Consider the following 13,344-nt stretch of genomic DNA (forward strand, 5'->3'; position numbering starts at 1 on the left):
TACTACTTGTATCACAGTGACACAAGTGAGTATTACTTGCTATTGAACCTCTTAACCTTGGGTTGGGAAGGTGAACATCTCTTCTGCTGCTGGTGCCCCGGCGGTGTGGGGTTAAGTCCCAGGTGGGCTTCACCCTCTTGCTGCCACCTTTGATGCAGCTGCATGAGGAACCACCTTCTGTGCTTTCTGAAGTATAGCAAAAGTTCTTGGCTGTGCAGGCTGCTCTGGAGGATTGCTTGAGGGGTGGGGGTGAAGGGGGAGACCTGTTCCACCCCACTGCTGTTGCAAGGGTTGCCCAGCTTGGAGGAGCACACAGGGTATGACTGGGCAGGCTGCCTGAAGTGACTTGCAGGTAACAGTGAGCCAGTGGTGTGTGCCAGGCTGCTGTGAGCTGCCGGCAAAGCCTGTCACGTCGGTGTGTGGTAGCACTGCACAGGTGGTGTCTGCCGCCTTCCTGCCTGGGTACCAGCTACAGCAGAGATCACTTTGAGCTCTTACTCTTGGAGTGATTCTGGTGGGGGCTGAGGTGGCAGTGGCTGCTGGATACTTCAGCTGGGACCTTACTGGGAATGAGGTTACTCTGGCTTCAGCCTCCTGGCTGCTGCCTGGGAGAGGCAGTGCGCTGCCTGGTGGTGGCAGCAATAAACCTCCTGGGGAGGTTTAACAGGGCTGGGGACCTGTCTCCCCAGGCCTGTGTGTGGGCAGTGTTCTGTGCACCTTTCTGGAGGAAGGGGGGTAGGTGGAGTGGCTGGTATCAGCTGTTGGGAATGCCTCCCTCACAGGTGGGTGAGTCAGGACCTGTGCTTTGCCTCCTTCCTGCTGCTCTGGTGTCCTCTGGGCTGGGAGTGGATGGGGAGCTGGGTGAGGGTGTTCCAAACTGTCCTGCAGCAGCAAGAGCATGGGTTCTTCCTGCTTGTCTGGGGAGTGTCTGTCTGGACTGCGGTCTGGTGTGTGCTTAGAGTGAGGCTGAGCAAGTGTGGGGAGAGTGCCAGTCCTTCTCCTCACAGCCTTATAGTCTTCTCGTGTGGCTTTCTACTACCTGGGAATACTGTCCCCTGTCTGGAAGAGGAGTGGAAATGTCATTGCCAAGTAGGCTGCACCTAGCCTGGTGCTGGGTTATGGGGTGGTAGTTCTTGTCAGGAAGGTTTTGTGCAAGTATTTGGAACCAGGAACTCCAAGACCAGAAACTGGTGTTTGTTTCTGAAGCAATGGCTTTCCTTCCTCATGCAGTGGGTCTGCCAGGGATGCTGTGTTGCTTCCCTGGTGGGGATGAGTGGGCAGGAGCCCAAAGCTGACAGTGAAGGCACTGGTCTGTGGGGAGTGTAGGCCAGCTCTGCATCTCCCTTGGAGACTTTGCACCAGGGTCAGGCAGAGCAGTGTGAGTGGATGTGGGTGGCAAGGTTGTGTTGATGCCCTTGAGTCTGTACTGTAAGGGCAAAACTAAGGTAAGGAGCTGGAGATACATTGCTGAGGTTGGAAGCTTTCCTAGCTGGCTTGAAATGTTAGGATCCTGCCTTGGAAGAACTGCTGATGGTGGGGTTCCCAGCAGAGCTGGGATATGGGGCCAGGCTCAGTGAGGAGCATGTGGCCCAACTGGAAAGCGGATGCTGGTGTGTGATCAGCTGAGAGTAATGCTGGCCAGATACACATGGCTGTGCCTCTGAAGCTATGCTTGAAACTTGCTGGTGTGTAGGGTTGTGCTCTACAGTGTATCCTCCTGGGAAAACAGCTGCCTGATCTGCCTTTCCTCTCTCTGCAGAGATACTGCCACCACTATGGAGGGGATTGTGACCATGTATCAGGACTTCATGAAGAAAGCAGGTGAGTGTTTGGCTCTGCTCAGCTGCAGGGCAGGTGGCACTTCATGCCTTACTACCTGCCACAGGTGCAGCAGGGTGGTTTGTCATCCCTGAAGCTGTCTGGGTCTACCTGTGTCCTGCCTCTGTCCTGATGCAGATGCAGCTCTGGGATTTTTGGGCTGGCTGTTAAGATATCTTTGCCTCAATGCCTGTGCAGGCCCTTTTGGGACATTTGTGCCCCCCATGGGCAGAGAGTCTCCATGCTGCCCTGCAGTGTGGCTTCAGGCTGTACCTTAGTTTGGCTGGTTTTGCCAGCCTCTGTTTTCCTACCTGCACTCCCATCCTAGGGAAACAGGATTGCCATGACTTTGCCACCAGTCTGGGAGTAGCATTCTTGGCAGCAGATTGGAGTGAGGTTGCTAACTGCCCCGCACTGTGGCTGTCTCTGCAGACCCCCGCATCGCTGATTATCCACTGATGCAGTCCCCGTTCCTTGTGATGGGCATCCTTCTGGCATATGTCTACTTTGTACTGTCCTTGGGTCCCCGGCTAATGGCCAACAGGAAGCCTTTAAACCTGAAGAAATTCATGGTGCTATACAACTTCTTTCTGGTGGGACTGTCACTTTACATAGTCTATGAGGTGAGTTGTTGGCAGTAGGCTTTGTGGCACGCAAAACAGTCCATGCAGCCTGTGTGGGTGATGGGGAGCACTTTTACAGGCTGCTCTTGCCCTTCTGCCCATGGCTTGGGTAGTGCAGTGGGTGATGTGCTGGGCCTCACCCTGACTATGTTCTTGCTGCAGTTCCTGATGGCAGGGTGGCTTACTGGGTACACCTGGCGATGTGACCCTGTGGACTTCTCGCAGGACCCCAAGGCCCTCCGGGTGAGTTCTTGTCCCTCTCCCAGTAAGAAGGGGTGGCCTTTAATGCTTGTGTTTGGGCAGCAAGGTCACAGCTACCTGCCTCTCCTGGGGCAGAGGGCTTACAACCCTGACCCTTGGTTTCATCCCAGGGTTACTGTATGGAGACGCTTGGTCACTGGGCATGCTCAGGCTGAGGTGGGTCTCTAATGTTAACCTGTTCTGTTGCAGATGGTCAGTGTTGCTTGGCTCTTTGTCTTCTCCAAATTCATTGAACTGACTGACACGGTGAGTTAATGAGGCGGCCTTGTCCCTACTTGCTGGGCAGGGAGTTGGGGCTCAGTGTACTTGGGGCAGCTGCTTTCCTCAGCCCTTTCTGTCTGACCTGGCAGTACTTCTGCCTGGCCTCAGTGCCAAGGAGGTCACTCGTGGTGTGTTAAAGCTCTGGAAGCTGTGGGGTGACCTAATGTGTGGTGGCTGTGAGATCAAACACTGAATTAGTGGCCCAGCTTGCTCTAACTGCTCCCAGGGCTGCAGGTCCTTGATGCTGTTGGTCTCTCATTGCAGGTGATCTTTGTCTTGAGGAAGAAGAATGAACAGGTCACATTCCTGCACCTCTTCCACCACTCTGTTCTGCCTTGGAGCTGGTGGTGGGGGGCGAGGTTTGGCCCAGGTAAGGTGGAAACTGCCTGCATGCACAGTTTGGTGGAAGGGTGGGACTATCCCCAGATTGCTGGGAAGGGAATTTTGCCCCTGCTGGGATCCTAGAAGTTCCTTGTAGCACTAATTGCTGTGGAGGATTGACTTGTGCTATTGAAAATGTGTCTTAACAGGGGGAATGGGTTCGTTCCATGCCATGATCAATTCCATGGTGCATGTTGTCATGTACTTCTACTATGGGCTGTCAGCAGCAGGACCTGCCTTTCAGAAGTACCTGTGGTGGAAGAAGCACATCACTGCCATCCAGCTGGTGAGTCTTCTGAGGAGCAGAGCATGTGCCTCAGCCTCTGCTGTGAGGGCCAGGCCAGGTTAGCCCCTGTACCCATGGGTGGTGCAGCCAGCAGCTGTACCTGTCTCTTCTGCAGCCTCTCACTCTTGGCTTCTAGCAGCTCTGGCCACTGTGGGCCTCTGGTAGCCCTACCAGCCTGGTTTGGGTGTAGGTGCTGCTCAGCCTGCTGGCCCTGGGCTGCAGCCATGTCAGGAGGGAGAGGCACATTTTGCCTGGAGACTTCTGCTTGCCTCTTCCAGCTGCTGCTGACTGCACCTCACAGTGAAGACCCCTACTTGAGAGGGGGAAGTTTGGTTTTACTTAGGTGTCTAGTGGGATCACTGACCCTGCTCCCATGAGTAACTTGTTCCTGCTCTGCCTTGCTCCCAGGCCCAGTTTGTGATTGTCTCCGTCCACATCTCCCAGTATTACTTCATGCCCAGCTGCCAGTACCAGTTCCCCATCTTCATCCATCTCATCTGGATTTATGGGACTATCTTCTTCATCCTTTTCTCCAACTTCTGGTATCAGTCCTACACCAAGGGCAAACGGTTGCCAAGGGTGGCTCAGCAAGCAGCCCAGCACAACGGTAGCAGCATCCATGAGAATGGCACCATCACCAATGGCAAGGTCAAAGCCAACTAGAAGGCAAGGCCCTCCCAGAGCCAATGAGAGCCCCGGGGCAGAGGCAGCTGGGACCTGTTCCCCTGTTCCTGGGTGCCACTAGCCAAGTCAAGTGCCTACAGACTGTTGTACCCCTGTGCCCAGCCCTGCTGTCCTCTGTCTGCATGCCCAGCCCCTCTGCTCTGAGCAGCCATGGGTGACGACTTCCCCTCCTGGAGGGCTTGTACTGTTTCTCAGTGTTGCTGAGCAGAGAGGCAGCTGCCTGCATCACAGGGCTGCAGCCCCATTCCAGTGTTTCCAAAGGAACTTGCCCCAAGTGCCTACATCTGGCCCTTCTGCCCGGGGGCCATTTCCTTCTGAGTAGGACCAAAAGAAGAGACCGGTCCCTGTCCTGGTGCCCTCTCCTCTTCCCTGTCTCCTCAGAGCCTTTGTGGATGAGCAGACTTGTCCCTGGTTGGTTGCCACTGCCAGCTCAAGTGCTAGTGCTCCTGCTCCACCGTGCCTTGTGCCACCCTGTTCCATGCCACAGTGCTGTGTGTCTCCATGTGCCCAGGTGGGGGGGTCCTGCCCCAGTGTCTGTACTCAGGAGTGGCTGTGGAGAATGTAGGGGCAGTGCCCCTGGGGTCGAGGGCCCGGGCCTGCCCAGTACAGTACACATGCCCTCTGCCTAGTATGTAGCAGGGCTTGTGACAGCCTGAAATGCCTTCTCACAAAACAAGCCCAGGCTGCTGTGCCTTTGTGTGCCTGGGCTTGGGTGCTTAGTGTGTGCTTTAGCCACACTCACCTGATCCTGTATGGCAGCTGGTGGCTTGCTCCAGAGTGGGGGAAGCCAGGCTCAGCCTTGCCGTGGACCACTGATTCCTGCAGACTCAAGACTTCAGCAATAATTGCCCCTAGAATTGGCTCCCAGGCTCTCGTGCTTGGGAGCAAGCCCTGCTCTGGCCCAGCATGAGCACAGTGGAGGGTGACAGTAGCGTGCCCTGCTGTGGTGTAACAGTGAGCACCTCTTGCCTCTGTGGGTCGGGCTGGGCCTGGGTGAAGGTGTGCTGCCCTACAGCAGGGCAGCGCAGCGCAGCAGCTTTCCTGGGCCTGGTGCCCATCGCCTGCTCTGGCTGTACCCAAAACCATGATGGTGGCCTTGAGGATGAGGTGAAGGAGCCAGGCCCTGTCAAATTGGGCTGCTCTTCTATCAAATAAACAAACAGAAGGAGAAATGGCTCTGTCCTCTTGTTTTTCCTGGCTTGCTGTGCTCAGAAGCTGTTCCAGGTGCTTGGTCTTACCCTGTGTGGTTGGAGGCAGTGCTGGGAGACTCAGCTGGTGGAGCAGGTTTATGTGTTGGGGGGAGAGGGTGATAGCAGCCTGCTGATGAAGCAGATGGCAGATTTTTTCCAGGCGTTTTGGTAGAGTAGTGCTCAGGGCAGGAAATGTGTCAGGGCTCCCCTTGTGAAAGTAGCTCCACCCTGGGAAAGAATGGCTGGGGTGGAGTGTGGGTGTGGGCTGGGACCTGGGCCAGCTGCCCAGAAGGAGCTGCTGCTTTTCAGCAATCTGGGGGAGCTGAGGTGTAGCAGAGCAGGGAATGGAGACCCCAGAAATCCCGGTGATGGGGAAACACCCGTCTGCTTTGTGCATCTGCTGAAGCCAAAGCTGTTGCTGTCTGTGAATGTCCCTGTGCAGAACATGGTGTTCATGTTGCTGCTGCTTTGCTTGTGTTACAGCAGTGCCTCTTCCTGCCTGGGTGCTGCCTTCTCTACCACCTGGTACTGTCTGGCTCCCCTTCACTGCTGTTTGTGCGCACTGCTGCCTTCCCCACCGCCTTGTGCCCCGGGCCCTCCTGTGCAGAGGCCAGCCGAGGTGCTGACTCAAGCCTGGGAAGAGGGGTGGGTAGCCAGCTGGGCTGCTTGTGGCAGGGAGGAATGTGTTAGACCAGCAGGCTTCCAGAAGCCAAGTTTCTGTAGGTTTGGCTGGGGTGTGGGAGAGCTTAGTGGATGTCCAGCCAAAGCCCTAGAGCAGGCCTTGTGGGGGAAAGCTCTGCTGGCCCTGCCATTCAAGGCCATGCTCTGCAATGTAGGATGGCCTCCTCACAGGAGCTGGGCTGGTGTGACAGCCCACTGCATGTGGGCATCGCGCTGTCTTACAGGGCTCAGTGCCCTTGTACATATGCAGCCCTGCAAGGGGATCTGGCTTACGGACCGTGTAGTGTTCCCCCTGTTGTTGCTGCTTCTCCATGGGCAAGGCCTGGCAGGAGGGGCAGTTCTGCTCCCTGCAGAAGGGGTGAGTTCAGTGCTCAGAAACCACTACTCCAGGAGCTGTAGATGACAGTCCAGCTGAGATGGAGCTTTTCCTGTCTAGCCTCCTCCTCCCCCCTCAGCTGTCTCTTTGTAAGGACAGGACTGTCTTTGCTTTTGCCCAAAATAGTAACAAACTTTAAACTACTTAACGCCTGGCATTTTAAAGTGGGCTGTTCCCGAGGTGTGCTCTGTGTTCCCTTCCTCCAATTGTTCCTGTTAGCTGGGATCTTTCCGTGGGCTAGGCCACAGCACTTGGTAATTTATACCCTGTCATGGTCAGGCTGGGCTGCTGCTCTGAACTGAATTCACACCTTATATGGCAGCATTTCCTGGGCCTGCTGGGTCAGCGCCCAGCTCCTTCCTCTCATCCTCGCTCCAGGGCAGTAGGACCAGTATAGGGGCCAAAGGAAGACCCTGTGCTACCATTGCCTTCCAGTAACCCTCAGAGGACTTTCAAGGGGTGTGTAATGCACAGCTTCTGGGTGTAGGTATGTGCTAAGAAGGGAGGCAAGACAGGCTGTCTGCGAAAGATAAGCTGCTATTACAGGGGAGTGCAGGAACGACACCAGCTTTCAGGCATGTAAAGCCTTCCTTCCAAGGTCAGGAACCACTGGAAGCCTTAATCTGCTGTGGGATCACAGAGTCAGTCTGTGCTAACTCCCAGCATCAAGCTGCTGGGATGTGGGGCTGGGCTCCTACACCAGCAGTGTGACTCTGGGGAAGAGCCAAACCTTGCACGTGGGTTCCGGCCCCCATCTGCAATAGATCCAGCTGCTGCCTTGGGAGTTGGCTGTGAAGAGGAAGGAGAACTACCTCTTCCTCCACTGCACCTCCCCAGGTGGCCAAATGGGGATAGCCCTGCTGTGAAGGTGCTGGGCTCAGCTGCGCAAGCTGTTCCTTGAGACTGTGCCCCCATCTCGGCAGCAGGCACAGGGCAGCAGTGGTGAGTGTGCACTGGCTGGCCCACAGCTGAAGGTGGTGCCATGCTGCCTACCTTTGAAGGCTCCAGCTGGCTTCAAGCTGAGGAGGCAGAGCAGGAGCCTGGCACCAGGTACAGCGTGGTACGGTACTCGGAGGAAGGTGAAAACAGTTGTTAATCCAGTCCCAGCTAATCACAGGCTGATGAGAGCACAGGCCAAGGTGCTAATCAGCTGCCCAGAGGCCCAGGGTGCCCCAGGCTGTGCTGGTGCAGCTGAAGGACAGGCTGGATGGGTCTGGCACAGCCCTGTAACCTCAGACACCACGGCTCCAGGATGCAGAGCAGCATGGGAGCTGTGGCCATGCTGGCTCTTGCTCAGGTCAAGGCTCCAATACGCTCCCTGCAGCTTGCACCAGCACAACTGGGCCTGGAAAAAATGCATTTTTCCAGGTGCTGGGGAGTTTTTAAACTTTACCAAATGTCAGTTGAGCCTGACTGCCTGCTTCCCTGCTTGGAGCTTGGCACCAGGGCTTCCCCTCAGCAGGAGGGGGAATCAGGGATCAGGGCTGCTGGAAGAGCATATGGCCATGGGCCACATGTTGGGTTGGTGGTGCTTTGGGAGCCTCTTGCATGACTTCTGAGCTGGCTGTGGCAATATAAACTAACCTTTAATTTTGCATCAGACTTCACACCATTGCCAGCCCCTTTCTGGCCTTTGGGGTTACTACAGCCCCATCTGTTTATGTTTCTAGGCTCCCCTGCCTTTTATTTTCCCCATTGCATTGCACCACTGCAGCTCAGGCTGCCAAAAACAAGACCCCAGACTGCTCTGGCAGTGGTAGGTGCACACCTGGCCAGGAGGCAGAATACAGATATCTGTGCTTCCAGGCAAGCCTTGCTCCTCCCCACCCCAGCTGGCACCAAAGCAGGCAGCAGCTGGGCAGGGGGCCCTCCCTTAGGGCTTAGAGCTGGTTTACTGCTAAACTGGGATAGTTCTTCTTACCCTGCTACAGGGCTGGAATTCTGTGAAGGGTCAGTTTTGACACCCTCTGATTGGGGATGGAGTTAAGAGGTCATCCAAACTACAGCTTCCCTTGCTGGTAGAGCTGCTGCATGTGTGGTCAGCATTAAGATGGGGCAGGTGCCATCTGCCTCAGCTGGGACAGATGCAGAAGTACAGCCCATGCACAGCATCCTTCTCCCAGGACTAGGTTTAGGCTGCCTAAAGAACAAGAGCTCCACCACTTGTCCACATCCCAAACCTCAGGGAAGAGGGACTTGTTTCTGTAAGTCACAGCCTTTTCTCCAATCAGACTCCCTTAAAAAAAGAAATCAAATTAAAGCAGTTTATTAACACTTAAAATACTGTACAGTATGCAAGTCAAGTTTCCCCACTCCCCACAACAGCCCTGTGTGCTTAGCGGATGCTCTGGTGAATGATGCTGCTTTTGGCACTGTTTGCCTTCTCTTTCTCCTTCTTCTTTATGGGGTCCATCTCAAAACAGCGCCACAGCCGCAGTGTTTCATCAGCAGCTGCCGAGGCCACTGTTGCACCATCAGGACTCATAGTCAGGTTCAAGACTCTGGCAGTGTGACCTGAGGAGGAGGAGGTGTGCAGTCAGGGCAGGACTGGTCACCATATGCCCCGGGGTCCCTCTGGTTCTACCACAGGGGTCAAAAGTTTGCTTCCATAAGCCCCACCAGCTTGCACAGCTGTTCCCACACCACACTGCAGCAGCAGGAAAAAAAAAATTGGAGAACACAGCAGCCCACAGGTGTGTGCCTCCCTCTAGCAGCATACCCCTGGGCACCATTCTGCACCAGGGATGCTCCAGGCAAGACCACCACCCTGCTCAATCCAAGGATTACCCCTGCCTCCAGCAGTAAGGGCAAAAGGCCCAGCTTACCTCGCAGCTCAGTGACCTTGGCCATCGTTGGATACTTCCATATGACCAACTGATTCTGTGCAAAGCCATGGCCTGAAATAAGCTCCTTGTAGTTTGTTGACCACAGGATAGAACAGACCTGGGAAGAGGTAGTAATGCAGGTAAGACAAGCTGCTTGTGCCGATGCTCGCCCCCCAGAGATGAGCACAGTCCCCTCCCCGTGCCGCTGGGCCTCAGGAGCCAGCAGCTCTCTGCTGGTGTCTGGCCAGAAGGTGTTTGTCACCCAGCTGATGTTCACATCTCACCTGGGAATGGGCATCAATAGCATTGAGGCAGGCGCCGGAGCACACATTCCAGATGCGGATCTGTCTGTCACTAGTCCCACCTCCAGTGGCTAGAATATTTGCCTGCCATGGACACCACGACACAGCCTGAGAGGAAAAGGTTCCTTAAGACACACACACAAGGCAACCTGTGCACAGGTAGCGCTGCAGGTCTGCCTTGCACACCGACAGGCACCCACACCAGCCCTGTGCTCACCTTGACAGCACCGTGGTGCTGAGTGAAGGTCTGTACAGGAGCAAATTCTCCACTGTCCCCCTGGGTGCACGGCCAGACGTTCACCAGGTTGTCATTGCCACCACTGGCCAGGTAGCGGCCATCTAGAGACCACTTCAGTCCACACACCTCCTGCGTGTGGCCAGCAAGCGTGGCCACATGATGCTCTGCCACTCTGACATCATGGTGGTGGATGTGGCCACTCCGTGCCCCACTGCGGAGAGAAGGCTCACAGGGTCAGACAGGCATGTATTTTCACCAAAATCCATTTTTGTGCTGTTGCAAGACTGCTGTACCTGACACTAGGTTTGAACCAGTGTTACCAGCATCGCTGGCCTGTTGGTGTGAGCAAAGCAGCCATAGAAGCTCTTCAAAGTGGAAGGGAGGTCTGCCCCCCGACAGTTGCAGCAGAACAGGCCAAGTAAGAATCCCAAGCCATCCCTACCCCACACCACTCCCAGATCTAGGACAGGAACCTGCAACAGCTAGACACTGCCCTTCACCCACCCTCACGCTCTGCTTTACCTGGAGAGGATGTAGCTGTTCCAGCTGAGGGACCCCACACGGGAAGAATGGCTGGTCATATTCCGGAGACGTTTTTGCTGCTGTATGTCCCACACCTAGAGAGGCAGAGCAGCAAGTTATCCAGAGGATGAGGAAACCCAGCCCTATGGCTTTGCCCTGGGAACCTCACCACAGAGGCTTGGGCATTCAACCTTGTCAGTATGGGAGCACAGATCAATTTGTATCTCATGCCTACAGAACAGAGGGCAACTCCAGGTGTGGGAAAACCCCAAAACCAAACGCTGCCTTGCTGCTGCAGTTGGTCACTGGCCATGGCTGGATGTGGACATTTCCACCCCACACTAGTAAAGGCAAGTTAGAACGCACTGTGTGCCAGCAAAGCCTTTGTCCCAGGGCCCCACAGCTCCAGCAATCCCCAGACAACACCTGTAGTTTCACTTCTGCACTCACCTGGACCTCAGCGTTACTTGTGCCAACAGCAAGGTAGTTTCCTTCCTTAATCCATGACACAGAGGAAATATAGTCATCTGGATGCTCTATCTGCAGCAGCTGGATAATTGCCCCAGAAGCATGATTCCACAAATAGACAGAGTTGTCCAGAGCCACCGCCAGGAAGTTCTGAGAGCTCCAGTCAATGAGATTCAAATCTACAATTTGGAAAAGCAACGCAGGTCACACTGTGCTTACCCACAGAGCCCTGCCCTTCACCAGTGCCAATGCCAGATCTGCACGGACACAGCAGCCCTCTGGACGTCACCGTGCCCAGCTAGTGGGGTCAGGTAGTCCTGATCCGAGTCACCTGCATGGCCCTCTGGACCCCTGTTCCTCTGAGGCTACACAGGGACACTCAGAAGTGGTCAGTGCTAGCCTGGGTGTGTAAGATACTGAAACAGCCCAGTTAGAGCTCCAGTTCCACAGACCACACCGTCCTAGGAGCTGCATTCCAGTGTAGAATTACCTCAGTGCCCAGCACGCAGCATCGCAGCCTACTTACAATAGTCATTGCGGATCTCTGGTGCATCCAGGATCCGGTCTGGCATTGAGGGAATGTATCTGCCTTTTTTCCTGCTGGATCCAGGTGTTGTTTTCTGACTGTAGAGCACTCTCAGGTTACTCTGATAGCCTGTGCACAGAGGAACAGATCTGTTAACGTGAGTTGTGGTTTCCTCGCAGCTGAGTGCTGCTCATCCAACTAGAAATCCCTTCCAGTGAAAATGAAGTCCTGAGTTTAATCTCTTCTCAGGGAGGAATACAGCATGCAAACATCAGTAGCAGTATTAACTGCTAAACCAGGATAAGCTCCTATTCCCTAATTGCAGGAACAAGTTCAACTGACAAACACTTGGTTTTCTGTATCCCAATATGTTTTGTGACAGTTGAGCTGCAAAGTGCACAGAGTTTGAAGCTTTTGCAGACCTCAGAAGTTTGCCACCTGCCATACAACCAGCAGTCATTTCAACCTTCCGTAAATAAATCCACTGTAGCTGTGAACAGGCCCTCAACCTCAGGAACCCAAGGAGGGAGACTCCAGTGTGAAGAAGAGCTCTGAGATGCCAGTTCTCTCCCCCGTCCACACACAGGGCCTCTGTGTTTCTATTCCCCTGCCCAAATCTCACCAGCTGAGTCAGCTCGCAGACCCTGTATCATACCTTCCGGAGCATTCTGTGGCATTCCACTGAGGCGGAGTACCTTTGCCTCGTCTATGTCAAAGCCATTCAGATTCATTGCCCAGGCCTTCTGTTGCTCCTACAAAGACAAACCACCCCCAGTGAGACGCATGTGAAACACAAAGCCTACGCTGTGCTTAAAGCTGCAGCTGGCAGAGCATACACCTAAGCCCCTTCTAGAATGAGGAGGGGTACAGCTGTACTCTGGGAGCCAGCTACAGACAGGCTGCTCAAAGTAGTTTTTCCTCAGACGCTGGCACACTGTCCTGCTCATGTTTTCATAGAAGAGTGGCAAATTCAGTGTCTCATTGCCAGTGGGAAAAGCCACAGCCATAAGGGACCAAACGCTTCATAAACAGATTTCAGAACAGTGTACACATTCCAGAATAGCTCCCCATGTAAACATTGTCCTAGAATAGCTACCACCAGCAGTTTCACTGCACAGAGGCTCTCAGCTCTCTGTCTCTGTAGCCTGCTCTATTTTAAAGCCTCGTTAGCCCAAAGGTCAATGTTGCTACCATCAGCAGCACAGCCTAGAGTGAGTGGAAGCAGAGGTGTAAGGGTCTATGCTCTCCCCTATCCTAGGGAAACATCCCTCAAGAGCAGCTACGCTAAGGCTCCAGCTTCCACTGTAGAGCTGTGAATGGAACAAGTTCACAGGCTCTGCAGCTTCCACCTCATCCTAGGCTCCTGAAGCCCAGAGCTGGAAGGAGTGATGGCTGGGGCTGTCAGTACCATAATAGAACTTACAATTTGCATATCTGTAAAAGGCTAGGAAGGATGAGGTGTTTGGTAATAATTATAACTTGGGAATATGCTCACCTTCTTGGTAGGTGACTTCTCAGCAGGGTCATTCTCTTTGGTTAGGAGGAAATTTGCAATCTCCATCTGCATAGTGCTTCGGGTGGGAATGAAGCGATCCCCTCCGGCCTTTGTTGGGGTGCTCTGGATTTTGGATCCAGATTTACCTGCATTCACATGCAGAAATATTGTCTTACAGCTACTGAATATCCTGTATTCGAGCTTGCAAGAGACGGCAAACCCAGTACTTTTCTCCCTCACATCTACCAGACAGGCAGGGCTCGGAGAACTCACGCCATCCACTCACAGCTCACTCGTAGTTCTGGCCCCCTGTATAACGGCACTAAGCTCCAGTTAGAGGCTGCCAGGAGACGGCTCCTTGTGCAACAAGAGTCCGCAGATGAGGGGAGGATGCAAAAGTACCGTTC

At 54.3% G+C, this 13,344-nt stretch overlaps 2 protein-coding genes across 3 annotated transcripts; one reads left to right on the plus strand and one right to left on the minus strand.

Moving 5' to 3' along the window:
• Positions 1 to 1,760: 1,760 nt before the first annotated feature.
• On the plus strand, positions 1,761 to 5,488 carry ELOVL1 (ELOVL fatty acid elongase 1). 2 transcript variants are annotated; one of them, XM_010157095.1, is made up of 7 exons: positions 1,761 to 1,821; positions 2,251 to 2,441; positions 2,604 to 2,684; positions 2,892 to 2,948; positions 3,228 to 3,333; positions 3,494 to 3,630; positions 4,039 to 5,488. In XM_010157095.1, the coding sequence occupies exons 1-7, from the start codon at positions 1,776 to 1,778 to the stop codon at positions 4,291 to 4,293; spliced, it is 873 nt and encodes a 290-aa protein (XP_010155397.1). In that variant the 5' UTR covers positions 1,761 to 1,775; the 3' UTR covers positions 4,294 to 5,488. The 2 variants fall into 2 exon arrangements, with proteins under 2 accessions (XP_010155397.1, XP_010155405.1); XM_010157103.1 differs by lacking the exon at positions 2,604 to 2,684 and having other exon boundaries at positions 1,776 to 1,821; positions 4,039 to 4,857.
• Positions 5,489 to 8,803: 3,315 nt separating this feature from the next.
• Positions 8,804 to 13,084, minus strand: CDC20 (cell division cycle 20). The gene is made up of 9 exons (XM_010157114.1): positions 12,938 to 13,084; positions 12,098 to 12,194; positions 11,443 to 11,571; positions 10,899 to 11,095; positions 10,449 to 10,543; positions 9,906 to 10,137; positions 9,671 to 9,796; positions 9,387 to 9,504; positions 8,804 to 9,075 (listed from the first exon to the last, which is right to left on the minus strand). Exons 1-9 carry the CDS (start codon positions 13,007 to 13,009, stop codon positions 8,897 to 8,899), a joined length of 1,245 nt encoding a protein of 414 aa, XP_010155416.1. The 5' UTR covers positions 13,010 to 13,084; the 3' UTR covers positions 8,804 to 8,896.
• Between the last annotated feature and the right edge of the window lie 260 nt (positions 13,085 to 13,344).

The sequence above is a fragment of the Eurypyga helias genome, unplaced genomic scaffold, assembly GCF_000690775.1.
Source record: "Eurypyga helias isolate BGI_N326 unplaced genomic scaffold, ASM69077v1 scaffold12600, whole genome shotgun sequence".
Lineage (NCBI taxonomy): Eukaryota > Metazoa > Chordata > Aves > Eurypygiformes > Eurypygidae > Eurypyga > Eurypyga helias.

Excerpts from the sequence above, each read along its gene's own strand:
- ELOVL1 (XM_010157095.1), top strand. The coding sequence starts at position 1,776 with ATGGAGGGGATTGTGACCATGTATCAGGACTTCATGAAGAAAGCAG. Across the intron at positions 3,334-3,493 it reads GGGGGCGAGGTTTGGCCCAG|GGGGAATGGGTTCGTTCCAT; the intron begins GTAAGGTGGAAA and ends GTGTCTTAACAG. Across the intron at positions 3,631-4,038 it reads ACATCACTGCCATCCAGCTG|GCCCAGTTTGTGATTGTCTC; the intron begins GTGAGTCTTCTG and ends CCTTGCTCCCAG.
- CDC20 (XM_010157114.1), bottom strand. The coding sequence starts at position 13,009 with ATGCAGATGGAGATTGCAAATTTCCTCCTAACCAAAGAGAATGACCCT. Across the intron at positions 10,138-10,448 it reads AACAGCTACATCCTCTCCAG|TGGGGCACGGAGTGGCCACA; the intron begins GTAAAGCAGAGC and ends TTCTCTCCGCAG. Across the intron at positions 9,076-9,386 it reads CAAGGTCACTGAGCTGCGAG|GTCACACTGCCAGAGTCTTG; the intron begins GTAAGCTGGGCC and ends CCTCCTCCTCAG.